The sequence below is a fragment of the Aythya ferina genome, assembly GCF_964211825.1.
Source record: "Aythya ferina genome assembly, chromosome: W".
In the NCBI taxonomy this organism is placed as follows: Eukaryota; Metazoa; Chordata; class Aves; order Anseriformes; family Anatidae; genus Aythya; species Aythya ferina.
The window spans coordinates 2,043,119-2,055,862 of NC_140313.1; the positions used below are offsets into that span (position 1 = coordinate 2,043,119).

At 45.2% G+C, this 12,744-nt stretch overlaps 1 protein-coding gene across 2 annotated transcripts in view; it reads left to right on the forward strand.

Annotated features, from left to right (window-relative positions):
* Window positions 1-12,744, forward strand: part of LOC311426245 (unconventional myosin-Vb-like) — a 72,574-nt gene that overhangs the window by 44,213 nt on the left and 15,617 nt on the right. For both annotated transcript variants that reach the window (XM_084502448.1, XM_084502447.1), the window contains exons 22-29: window positions 1,023-1,262; window positions 3,829-3,913; window positions 4,861-5,009; window positions 5,793-5,912; window positions 6,243-6,380; window positions 7,609-7,671; window positions 10,368-10,607; window positions 11,161-11,258. In XM_084502448.1, coding sequence (XP_084358574.1) covers window positions 1,023-1,262; window positions 3,829-3,913; window positions 4,861-5,009; window positions 5,793-5,912; window positions 6,243-6,380; window positions 7,609-7,671; window positions 10,368-10,607; window positions 11,161-11,258 — 1,133 coding nt within the window. The remainder of the gene's footprint in view (window positions 1-1,022; window positions 1,263-3,828; window positions 3,914-4,860; window positions 5,010-5,792; window positions 5,913-6,242; window positions 6,381-7,608; window positions 7,672-10,367; window positions 10,608-11,160; window positions 11,259-12,744) is intronic.

Below are 12,744 nucleotides of genomic sequence, written 5' to 3' on the forward strand. Positions count from 1 at the left end.
GCAGCAGCGAGTTTTGTTGTAGCATATTTTCCCTGAAGTTCCCCCTATTTCAGTCTTTGCTGATCTATAAACACAACCTTTTCAAATAGCCATTAGCTTTTAAGAAAATACATCGCAGGTAACCCGCAGAGCTGCAGTTGTACCTTTATCTGACTAGCCGTGGAAGAAAACGTTTCTATTTCTGCCTCTTTAGCTCACGCATGGATAGAGATACACCGTGCTCAGTGCGTCCCTGAAGAAGAGAAGATCCTTCTTCGCAAACATTAAAACCTATTATCATATATCAGCCGCTGCTCGCACACTGGGCCTGTTTAATTCAGCTTCTAAATCATGTGAGGGACTGTTGCACACACGAGGAAGGATTAAATCTGTTTTCCTAGAGAATATCCCAGCGAGAGGGGGTACATTGGGATGTTTTCGAGGGGCTAAGGGGCTTTTGCTGCGTCACCTTTGCTTAAGGAGAGGGACAGGCACTGAAGCACGTATGGATGATCAGGAGAAGACCCTATGTAGACCTGGAAGATAAAACTCTCTATTTTCATGTTTGTTTTTCTTAACCAGGCTGCACAGTTCTTGGAAAACTCTGTTGTTCTGGGACTAATGGGGGCCTTTGTCTCTGTTGCAGAGTGCTTCTTGCACTTGAGTTTGTGTTCTTGCTTATTTGAACCCCATGAACACCTTGAAAGAGGGCGAAGTGGTAGCTCAAGATCTGTCTTTGCTGCTTTACTCCTTGGCCTGACCAGTTAAAAAAAAATGTATGTCAGGAATTCTCTAGTCTATTGAGTTTTATTACTTTATTTTTTTGAAGGAAAAGGGGAAAAAAAAAGTCACAAATGGGTAATTTTTAACTGTTTTGCCTTCTGACTTCTTCGCCTCCACGTGGCACGAGCCTTCCATACAGTAGCCTGACCCCAGTCCTTTATGACTACTGAAACCTTTCAAAAAGAGAACTTTAAAAGCCTGATTATATTTTTTGGCTGGATCTTGCTTACGGTGTTACTTTCTTCTTTTTTGGGCCGCAGAACAAGGAATACAAACTTCTGAACGAGCAGCTCTCTACCCTCACGTCTGCCCACTCCTCTGAGGTGGAGAAGCTGAAGAAGGAGCTGGAGCAGTACCAGCAGAGCCAGCAGGGCGATGGCAACCAGCTCGTCAGCCTGCGGGAGGAGATGGAGCACCTCCGGCTGGAGCTGGAAAAAGCCCACGGCGAGAGGAAGGTGGTGGAAGACAGCTACATGAAGGAGAAAGACCTGCTCAGAAAGGTGCGTGTGTTTGTCGTGTCCTATCTCGTGTAGGTCCCTTGCAGGTGGTCATGCAGGTGAAAGCTTTGCAAATCTGAAGGGGGAAAGCCTTAATTTTCTGTCCTTTGAATAGGAGAGAAATCCTTCAACTAGGTGAAAGAGAATCCAATGTGGAGAGTTTGTTTTTTTCCAAGCAAAAAGTCCAAATGCACATTTTACCCTGAATTACTTCACCGGTTTTCTGAAAAACCTTCACACCCATGCTTGTCACCTGAGGTGTGGCTTTAATTTTCTGCTGGAAATAATTGTGACTGCTTGATTTAAATGAACGAGCCTTCTGCAATTGTAATTCCAGAACAAATGCTTTTCTCATGACAACCTGAAGGTGAGTCGCTTTGAGGTAGGGGAAAAAGATCTGGGATTAGGGATCGCCTCCCTCTGAGGGCACGTTTTGCACGTGTGCTTGTGCATTGCCCCCACGTTGGAGGATGTGGACTCGGTGGTTTTCTTCTCTCTGACCCCAAGCAAAGGGATCCTTTTTGTCCCGGGGCTCAGTTTGTTAGCTCAGGCTTTTAGAGCCTTGTTGTGGTTTAACCCAGCCTGCTCACCCTCTCCCCTCCCTCTCTGGGATGGGGGAGAGAAACAGGAAAGTGAAGCCTGTGAGTTGAGATAAAGACAGTTTATTAAGACAGGAAAATAATAATAACAATAATAATAATGATGATAATAGTACTACTAATAATAATGTGTACAAACAAGTGATGCACAATGCAATTGCTCACCACCCGCTGACCGATGCCCAGCCTAACCCCAAGCAGCCACCCCTCGCCCCTATCTATTGTTCCCATGACCCCAGATGGGATGGAATACCCCTTTGGGCAGTTTGGGGTCAGCTGTCCTGGGTCTGTCCCCTCCCAGCTCCTGCTGCACCCCCAGCCTGCCCGCTGGCAGGACAGAGCGAGAAGCTGAAACGTCCTTGGCTTGGTGTAAGCACTGCTCTGCAACAATTAAAACATCGGGGTGTTATCAGCACTCTTCTCATCCTAAGCCAAAAAACAGCACCCTACCAGCTACTAGGAGGAAAATTAACTCTGTCCTAGCTGAAACCAGGAGAAGCCTGAAAGGATGTTTTATTTTGAAGGCGATGAGCTGGGGAAAACTGGCTTCTCTTTGGTCTCGATTGCAAATCCCCCTCCAGCACTCAGAAGAAAGGTTGTTTTAACAACTGAAGAAACGCTTTCAAAAAGCAGAAAACCAAAGCAAAAGCTTTCCCTTCTTGCAGCAGTGCCTATGGCTGAGTAAATACTGTGTAGTTTACCACGTTGATAAATGGTTTAATTATAAACCACAGCGGTTGTTTCCATTTCTAACGAGGAGTGCAGGCTCCCAGCTTTGACGTGAGCTTCCAATTGCTCCCTTCAGTTCCTCAGCAGTGGGAAGACCTGAGAAAAAGCCAGGGAAACGTTGTGGTGATTGCTTTGCTATAAGAAATGCATTTCATGCCAGCGGTGCCCTGGAAATGGCTGGCAGCAGGAGATGGGGCGAGCAGGTTTGTGGTCCTGTGCTGGAATAGTTTCAAAAGTGATGCTCAGAGGCTGGATCTCAGAGCTGGAAGTCCAGACCCTGGAGGAGAGATGGTTTTAAACCTGCTCAGGAATTTGATCACCTTCAGTGACCGGTTTCTCATAGAAAGATGGGCAGGAGGTGCAGAAGGCACCGGTGTCGCAGCAGGGCTCTGGGGCAAAGCTGTAAAAAGGGTCAAATTTTTTGTCCAGTGTTGTCTTCCAACCATCATAACTTTGTCTTCTGGGTAAGAGAGTTCATTATCAGCACCTACTAAAGAACACTTATAGAATAATCCCGTCATCCCTTATCTTTTCCCTGCTGGGATAAATGAATCGAGTTCTTCTCTGTGCTATTGCAGCATAGGTTTTCCTTTCCTTTGTGTTATGGTTCCTCTCATTATTTTTTTTAATTTCTTTTAAGAATTCTTCTGAACTTGAAGGCATCAAAGCTGATCTAATGTCTGCCAGGGCATTTATTCGAAGTGATACAAGAATGAGGGGATAGAGTTAAGTTGTTGGTGCAAAAATCACGATTCAAATCATGGCTTGGTTCGCACCATTTAAAAAAACAAACAGGATTTTTGCATACCTGAAAACATCTTTTCTTCACTTTCTCGTTGTGTTTTCAGTCTCCAGCTCTCCTACTGTACATAGAGATGCGTGAAATCGTAGTCACAGAGCAAATGAATGGATCAGAGAGCAAGGGGCAGCGGGATGACACTAGCGAGTGGATCAAAATTCATGAGGATGAACAAAATTACAGCATAGGAGACTGTCAGCTTCAGCCCAGTGTTGCTGTTAGGTGACAAGTGGTATCGTTTCTCTTCATTTTAAATAAAGAAGTAGTAGAAAAAAGGTAAAAGAAGCACAAAAACTGTTTAGCAGGATTCAGTTCCAGTTTTCGTTACTTTTTGCTAGGCAATTGGGGGTGTTAATAGTGGATATACAAAGCACACACCTTGCCTCGTTGAGCTGGAGCTTCTGCAGGGGTGTAAAGTGATTTTTTTTGCTTTGTTCCGCAGCGTATCTCCGACCTGGAAGAAGAAAATGCCCTCCTGAAGCAGGAGAAAGAGGAGCTTAACAGCAGAATCCTCTGCCAGTCGGAAGGTAAGAAGAAAGGTTTATGGCTTGGTGGTTCCTGTGTGTGTTTCTCTGGATGTGGAAGGCACCTTTCAGAGTTAGGCAGTGGCTGGCTGAAGCTTTCCAGTGCTTTTTTGACAAGCGTGGGCACAGATGAACCTCATCACCCCCAATACCTGGGGTTTCGATCGGGTGCATGAAATGAAGTGCTCCCAGGGAGAAGCCTGACCTTTCTGCCTCATGGAGGGTGGGTGTTTTGAAATGGATAACGAACATTGAAAATGATTAGGGACCTCAACTTGATCCCAGCAGAGCAGGAAAGGGAGCATTGATGCTTCTGGCTTAGATTTAGCTTTGGGTTCCTATGTGTTCAGTAAAAACGGTGCCATCTGTTAGATGCTGGTGGCTCTCTCCTTACTGGTTTTCATGGACTTACACTTGCCTGGTTTCTCAAAAAGGGGAAAGGAGCAGATTTCCTTCCAAAGGGGAGTTTTTAAAGAAAGAAATTAATTTTAATATAAAACACTCTTAAGCCTGCAGCCTTACCATGGTAAGTGGCTGATGATTGTATGATAAAATAAAAAAGATGCTGCTGTTGATTTCTTCCTATGTCCAATCTGGTGGTGGGAAGAAGCAGGCAGAGAAGTCTTTAAATGCAGTTACCATCAAAGACAATTCTTAAACATCAATATATTTCTGTTCTGTGCCAGCCTGTTTGCAAGTGGGTTTATGGCCAGCCTGTGGGAGCTGGAGCTGGCACGCCTGAGCCTTGCAGAAGAGCCAGAGCTGTTCCAAATAGCAAGGAGTAGGATCTAAATGATAAGCCTTTAACGACTAACAAATGCTCATATGTATTTTAAAGGTTCTTGGCAGAGAGTGCTTTGTTAATTAGTCGATGTTACTGCACGTGTTTACAAGAAGTTCCTTTCAGAGATGAAGAGCACGATTCACTGTTGGTGTTTCTTATTTTGAAGATGAATTTGCACGAAGCACAGCTGAGGAAAACATCCAGATGAAGAAAGAGCTGGAGGAGGAGAGGTCTCGGTACCAGAACCTGATAAAAGAGTATTCCAGGCTGGAGCAAAGATATGACAACTTGAGGGATGAAATGACCATTATAAAGGTAACGAAGCTGAAATTATTCTCTTTTGTCCTGGCCATCGTGTTGGTGCTTGGATAACGTGGCTTACTCATCCCCAAAACACGTGGCAGATCTGATATTGTTGTGTGGTTTGGGCTTGAGGTTTCTAGGACCAAATGTTCATGCTGAAGCCAAACCATGCGTGTGTCTTGCAAAAGGATGCTGATATTTTACACTGTCTGTCAACAATTTGGAGAAACCCGTGAATCACAGCAGAAGCTGGCACCTGCATCTTGTTTTCCGTTTGGTTTCAGTGATGTTCACGTGCCAAGTGGGTGTTGAATTTGAAAAAAAACAACAAAAGCAAGGCATGAGAATTTCAAAGGGCAGCGTTTTTAGATTCAGCTTTGCTAAAGTTTTAGGAGAACTGCTGAAAAATTGCTGATGGTTAGAGTGCTGCTGGGTTATGTGGAAGGCTGAGCGTGTAAAGGGAGCCCCGTGGGGTTGTGTGAACAGAATAATCTTGAGCTCAGCTTTGCATGTTCTCACTTAACAGGCATCTGGTGTCATGGGCAGCCTGTAATTCATGCAGGATTTTTAAAGCGAGCTTCTGGATCCCTTTATATTTTATTTTAACGTATGCCTACGTGTTAATATGAGTGTTACGGTAGGGCACAGGAGCCAGAAATTAGAAAATAGAGACAGTCCAGCCTGTCGTGAAGGTAACCTTACTGTACACAAATATTTGCTCTAAGAACCAGTGCTTTGTGAGGAATCCTTCCTTAAACACTGAAGGCGTTGTGTATCCGTGTCTCTCCTTGACAGCAAGCACCGGGGCACAGGAGGAACCCATCCAACCAGAGCAGCTTGGAGTCTGACTCTAATTATCCATCGATCTCCACCTCTGAGATCGGAGACACCGAGGATGTGATGCAGCAGGTGGAGGTACGGCTGCTGTTCTGTTATTTTTGTGTTTCTGAGCTGCTCTGAGAGCAGTTGGTGAAGCCAACTTCATCTTATAAACCGTGGCTTTAGCATAATATCAAGGCAAGCAGTATTGGCCGTGCTCTACTATTAAATGTTCAATTAAAAACCAAACAAACAAAAAAAGCCCACTAATTAAAAATGCTTGATCCCCTTCTAGCCAAGTATTTATCTTTTTAACTAGGCCTCAAGCAGCCAGCTTATCTAATGGACATTCAATAATCAATAATTTATTAAAACGGGTCGACTGGGACATAAAAAGTAGTTGTTTAAAGAGAGTTTCTTCTTCAGGAGGTTGGGACGGATAAAGCAGCCATGGACATGAGCCTCTTCCTAAAGCTACAGAAGCGAGTGAGGGACCTCGAGCAGGAGAGGAAGAAGCTGCAAACCCAGCTGGAGAAGAAGGAGCAAGAAAGCAAGAAAGCCCAGGTAAGGGATGCCTTTGAATTGGTAGGAATATTTCAGGTTTATAACTGGCTTGCCTTGGTTGCCTGAGGACACAATATAGGAACTGAGCTTTAGGAGCACCAAGGTCACATTAAAAGGCAGAAAATCCATCGAGGAAACGGAGAGGAACTTTTTTTTGGCAGCTGATGGCAATTAGACGGGAGAACAGTTTTTTTTTTTCTGACAAAATGCTTATTTTAACACATTTAGGACAGTATCTCAAGTGAGCCTAAAGATAGAACGGAAAACGTTCAAAAGGGTTCTTCGGGAGGCAGTGGAAACCCAAAACACGTTTCAAATCCCAGTTCCTGTGGCTTTTGTGACCACATCTGGCAGGGATTCATCGCAGGCTAAAACAGTACAATAAATCAGAAATAACAAGATAGGAAAAATACACTCTGATAGCAGCTTTCCTCTGTTTTGCAGGACAGGGGCTGCCTTTGATATGTTCTTTCTTCCCTATGGAACCAAAGCTCTTTCTGTATTTTGGGTAGTTTGCCTGGAAGCCATTTAAAACAAATAAAATTGCTGTTAGGGACAGCTTGATGGTAACTGAGAGGCAGGACTCGGCCCTGTCTTGTCACTGAAATGTGAAAATTCATCTCTCTAGAAAATCAGAGAGCTCATTTATGGCACGGAGGGAGCTTTTGATGGCAGCTTATGTGTAGGTTTTCCCCTGACATCTGTAACCAGAGCTCTGAGCTTCGTTATAGGGCAGTGTGTGGGGAGATGATGCACGCTGGGTCTGTGCTTATAGGGTCCTGAAGCAATAAACGTGCTACTATATGAAACCCTAAGCAAATGCCTTCACTCTTGGTTGCGTAATGGAAGCATCCAGGGCTTCTGGTGCTTTGTTTGGCAATTATTTTATTTATCTTCAGTGTGAGATCTATTGCATTTGTCAACAAACACATAGGAGGCTCAACAAAAGCCTCAGTGGCAATTATTCACTTGGCTCACCAGATATTCCCACTGATCCTCCCTAGCAGCTTGCAGGAGATGTGTGAAATGGGAAAGCTGCAATAAGCCACGGTTTTCAAGATATTAACAAGAAATTAAGCCATTTTCTCCCCAAGCAGCCCCAGCTACGTGGAGCTGGGACTCCATCTAACGCCAATTAATAACATTATTCTCGCTGAGCTGGCTGGTTCAGCCCGATAAGTTCCTCTGGCTCCTCTTTAATACCAATTTCTCTCTTCAACCCCTGCAGGTAATCGAGACGAAGACCGAAATGGCTTCGGACCACGAAGATTATGCCTACAACAGTCTGAAGGTGAGCGAGGGGCTCGTACTCGAGAGCATACCTCTAGCAGCAGCTTTTTCTGGCACTTAGTCCATCCAATTTTTAGGCTCTAAACGTGCTATTTTTGTTGAGTTTCATTAGTACCTCTGCGCAGCCCGCTGGAGCAGAAGCATGGCAGGAGCTTTAGGATCATTGCCCAAGTGTCTTTCTGTTGGATAAATGTGGCTGTGAAGGTTTTAGGTCTGATCTTTGACTTGACCTTGTAAAGCAAAGCGAAGTTGAAGGTTGGAAGGTTGAAAACCCTGACGTTGCACTGCAAGAGCTCTTTAGGGATTTCCAGCATGGTGTTTTTTAAGGATTTCCATCGTGATGTTCTCACTGTGGCTGTAGGAAAATGAGCTGAAGGTGGCAAAAATGAACAACCAGCTCTAAGAGCTTGCTTTAAATCCGTACAGTGCTCAGCAAGAGAAAGACTCTGCTGGACTCACTCGTGATTTTTCTGGCAATTTCTGGCAAGTGGGTGATTTTCTGGCGAAAAAATTCAGACCAGCAGTGGCACGTAGGGTTTGGGTTGAATTCAGGTCTAGGAGAAACTGTAGAAAAGCCAGGAGCAGTTCCTTCAAATGACATTGTGGCAGGAAATGTCTTCCTAAAGGAGAGGATTTTCTATTCCCTATAGATGAGTTGAAATACATGGCTCCTTCGAGGGTCATGTGTAATCAAATTTATTCTTCCCTTGTGCCAGCTTAAAAAGTTGTTACGTGGAGGAGCTGGTGTGTAAAAGCTGCACGTGGTGAATTCCTCCTTATTAGGAGTCCTTTATAATGGATAAAGAGAGTTTTTAGTTGCTGCTGTCCTAAAATGTGCCCAGCCAGCTGTAAGGTAGGGCTGGAGGATGGGAAACTCCTTGTTTATTCTCCTGGGGAGATCCTGGTGGCAGGTGTGTCTCTGAGTTATGCACATGCAACAAAAAGATCAGTGAAAAATGTGTTTTCTGGGGCTGGGGGAGTGGGAACAAAAGCACCGAGAAGTCCTTGCACTGACTTTGTGCTCCTAGCAGGAGCAGAAAGCCTAGTTTGATTTCTCTCTCCTCACATAGCTGGGATGCTCTTGAATTTGTAAGCTCATCATTAAATAAGCTTCTATAGAGGGTGTTTTTTTTTTTTTTTTTCCCTATCGAGGACCAGAAATAGAATAGGGAATGAATTGCTGTCACAGCAGCACTAACCTCGGATTTATGGAGGTTCACCCTTCTAGCGCTGCTGTCTAGGCATCTTCCTAGATGCCTACAACTAGCCTGTGGAGTTAGGAGTGTGGCTGACCTGCAAGAAAAGCAAGCAAGGCTTCTCCAGCAAAAAAATCAAAAACCATTTGGGTAGAAAAATCAATTAATGCCTTGCTTCTTCCCCTTCATCTGGCTGAGCCTGACCAGAAGAGTTCAAAGTGAGTCAATGCTTGAGCTACCCAGCAAGAGTTAAACCCTTCTTGGTGAAGATTTCCCATCGTGTACACGCTCTCCAAACTTCTTTTAGAAACACTTAACTGAAAAGCTTGAGCCGTGGTTGATGTGGACGTGGAGGAATTGCTGGATCGAACGCATTTCTTACAATTTTTTAAATGACAGATGGCTTTAAGTACCTGAATGTGCTCTGTTAATGATGGTGTTTGTTCATCCAGGAGAGGGCTGGCTGTCCAGATGCCAGATCAGCTCTTCTGTTCACACCTCTGCTGCTATTTATAATCTGGAAGGATTTATAATTATAACACCCGTTTCCTATGGAAATAAGGTTTGCACAGCTGTGCGAGCTACACGCTGTATAAATTGCATAAACCGCCCCCATCCCCCTCAGTGGCTTTCAGATTCATTAGCCAAAGCTGCTAATGAGATAGATATCCCATAGTTAACAAGAAAGCTGTGGGATGGGCCAGAAGGCAGAGGGAAGAGAGAGGGACCCAAATCTCCTGGGGGAGAGGTTGTGCTGTTGTAGATGCTGGAGAATCCCCACGGAGCTCGGTCCCTAGGGAAGGGGAATCCACGCCAGACACCGAGCTAGAGGCTGTCTAGCTGCCCGAATTTGTTATTCCTCTCTCTCCTACTGTCATGAAAAAGTAAAGGAGCCCTTCGGTTGTCTCAGCAAAACATCAGCGCTCACGCATCTTTATTCGGGGGGAGCGGTTGGTGTAAAACCTGCACGGCCTCGACCCCGTCTGTCAAATGCCAGCAGCTGACAAGATAGCAGGGAGAGAAAATCCTTTAACTGCAAATGTGATGGGGAGAATTACGGGCTGGGTGACAGAGGAAGATGCAGTGGGAATTCAAACCCGACGGGATGTTGGCAATGGGAAGGGCCGTGTAAGACCGCACCTTGCGGCTTATCTAAGGACAGCCAGAAATGAATTAAACATTGTGGGGTTTTGTGGTGGTTTCTTGATTAAGAAAGAAAAGGAGTAGAGAGGAAAAAATATGTTTGGGTTCTCTACTGGGTTGATTTTGTGTTTAGAAATAATGCCAATGAATAATGCCAATTTTCCTCTGTGTCACCACATGAGATTAAATAGCACCAGGCTATTGATTGCAGCAAAAATCTTTTCTGAAGGCTGATTTGGGCAGGAATTGATGGGTCAGCTGGGATCACCAGCACGAGAGGCATCTTAGAAGCAGATGAGGCAGTCAACCCATTGCTCGGCAGTTTCGCTCAATTTTGTGATGGTTTGGTGTTTTCCAGAGGCAAGAGCTGGAGTCGGAGAATAAGAAGCTGAAAAATGAACTTAACGAGCTGAGGAAAGCTATCGCAGACCGAGCAACCCAGAACAACTCTTCCAACGATGTTCAGGACAGTTATAATCTCTTGCTGAATCAGCTGAAGTCGGCCAACGAGGAGCTGGAAGTGCGGAAGGAAGAAGTGCTCATCCTGAGGTCGCAGATAATGAAGGCGGCCCAGCAGAAAGAGCCGGGCAAAAATATGGTAAATGAGAGGATAACGGGATTTCTCTTGCCTTTTCCCATCCCGGGAAACATTGAGGTGATCCCGGTGATGTTTTGTGACAGCCAACCTATTCCGCAAGGAAACGGGATGGTGGAAAATGGTTTCTGGACCAGATTCTGCTCGTGTGATGCTGATGTAGTTGTGGTGTCTCTACTGGCACGTAGGCAAGGGAAGGGTTTGACCCTTCTCATAAAGGCTTTTTTGTTTAGAGCCTGCTCTGACCGAAGGGTGCATTTTCTGAAACTCTCACTTGGGTTTTTTAATTCACCACTTTATCCTCCCTTGAGGTCTTAGTGTGTTTTTGTGTTTCGGGCCACACACGGGCACTCCTTATCTCCCTTCTGGGTTCTCTTCATTCTCCTTCCATCTTCTGATCCTTGCTGTTGTCCGCTTGCACGTACGAATTTGTAGGAACCCTCTAGTCCGAGGGATGCCCTGAGGGAGCTCCGTTACTCGTGGGACTTGTTCAGTTTTGGGGACCTTGAGGGATGTTCAGGAGGTCACGCTGCTGTGTTTTTCGTGTTGAATTTAGGAGGCCATCACCAGCCCTGCCAGCTGGCCCAACAGTGACAAGCACATCGACCAGGAGGACGTGATCGAGGCCTACCAGGGGATATGCGAGACGAACCGGTAAGCGCGGCCCAAACTCTTCCAGCAGTTTGGAGGACTGAGGAAAGCGTGAGAGATGGGATCTGGTCCTAAATTACCAAAATATTTTGGAGAGTTAGCAGCTTCTGGGTTCTGTTCTGGGGCTGGGGACAAGGACAGGCTGTAAAGATGGGACTGAAGATGCCGGTCTCCTCATGGGTGAGGTGCCCTCATCTTTGGGCCAGTGCCTCCCCAGGGGAAGGCAGGTGTGGGACGGGTGGAAAAGCCAACGTAGAAGTGAGCAAAACTGGATTTGGGCTTGTACAGGGGGAGAACAAAGGCAGGGATTGTGCTGCCAGGTTAGGAATCTGTTTGAAGAGCTCCTGAGTGGGTGTTTTAAGGGAAAATTTCCCTGTCTCTGAGCCTCTTTCCTATCCCTCTGGCTCAGCCCTGATTTGGGGAGAGCTGAGCTTTCCCACTCTTCTGCTTCTGTGGCTGAAAAAGTCAAGGAAGCAACAGGTAAAAACCAAAACTCCTGTTCCACTGCCTAATTAGTAGCAAGAAGGAGGATTTGGAAAACTTGATTTACTCATTTCAAGCAATTCCTCATGCTGTGCTGGGAAGGAATTTGTCACCATCTGTCTGTATGGTAACAGAGGGTTTATACTTCGAGGCATTAAATCAATCCCTGCCACCATCCAGGAGGATATAAAGTAAAAAGATAACGTCCTGCAAGAAAGCCAAATTACTTAGATTAAACTGCGAGGTCATACGTAAAGTAAATGTTTATTTTACTGCATGGGAATTGAATCTTTATCTCCTTTTCTTTGACAAATGCAGATATTTCCTACCCAATTTGCATTCAACAAGGTATTTGGGGGACATAACCGTTGTGGATGAATGGCTTTTAACAAATGCAGGATGCTTTGCCACTTTGCAAACTGGCTGCAGTAGGTCGTTAGCACACCAGGCTGGGAAAGGCCGTGACTTAATTAGGATTGTATTCGTGCCTGTATGAATATGAGCCGAGACACGCCATCTATGAACGTGACATGAACAATTATGAAGAGCTGCGTAATGGTTTTGGAACTTGGTGGACACAAAAGTGTGACGGGGAATCGTTTGTGTCTTTTTTTTCCCCCCCACTTTGTTGCTACTGAATATTTGCTTCCCTAAAGTGAACTTGCTGAGCAATCTTTTAGGCCTCCTGCGGAGTCGGGATGGTGAGATTGATTTAATTTGCAGACCTGACTGCTGCAGTGAGGATGGAATCAAGCTCAGAAATCACCAGAAATGCTCAAACCATCTGATTTCCCACGATACTAAGAATCTCTTTTCCTTGCAAGTGCACGAGTGAGCTGCAATTTAAAAATTCATGCGATGACCTTGGCAATTTTTCATCTCTTGAGGTTTCGGAGGGGAAATCTGCAGTCTCCAGGCTCAGTTTCCTATTACCCTCGTTTGCCTTTAATGTGAAGCTGGGCTGGAGAAACAGCTCCTGTAACATGGTAGCAGTAGCTCGAGGTAT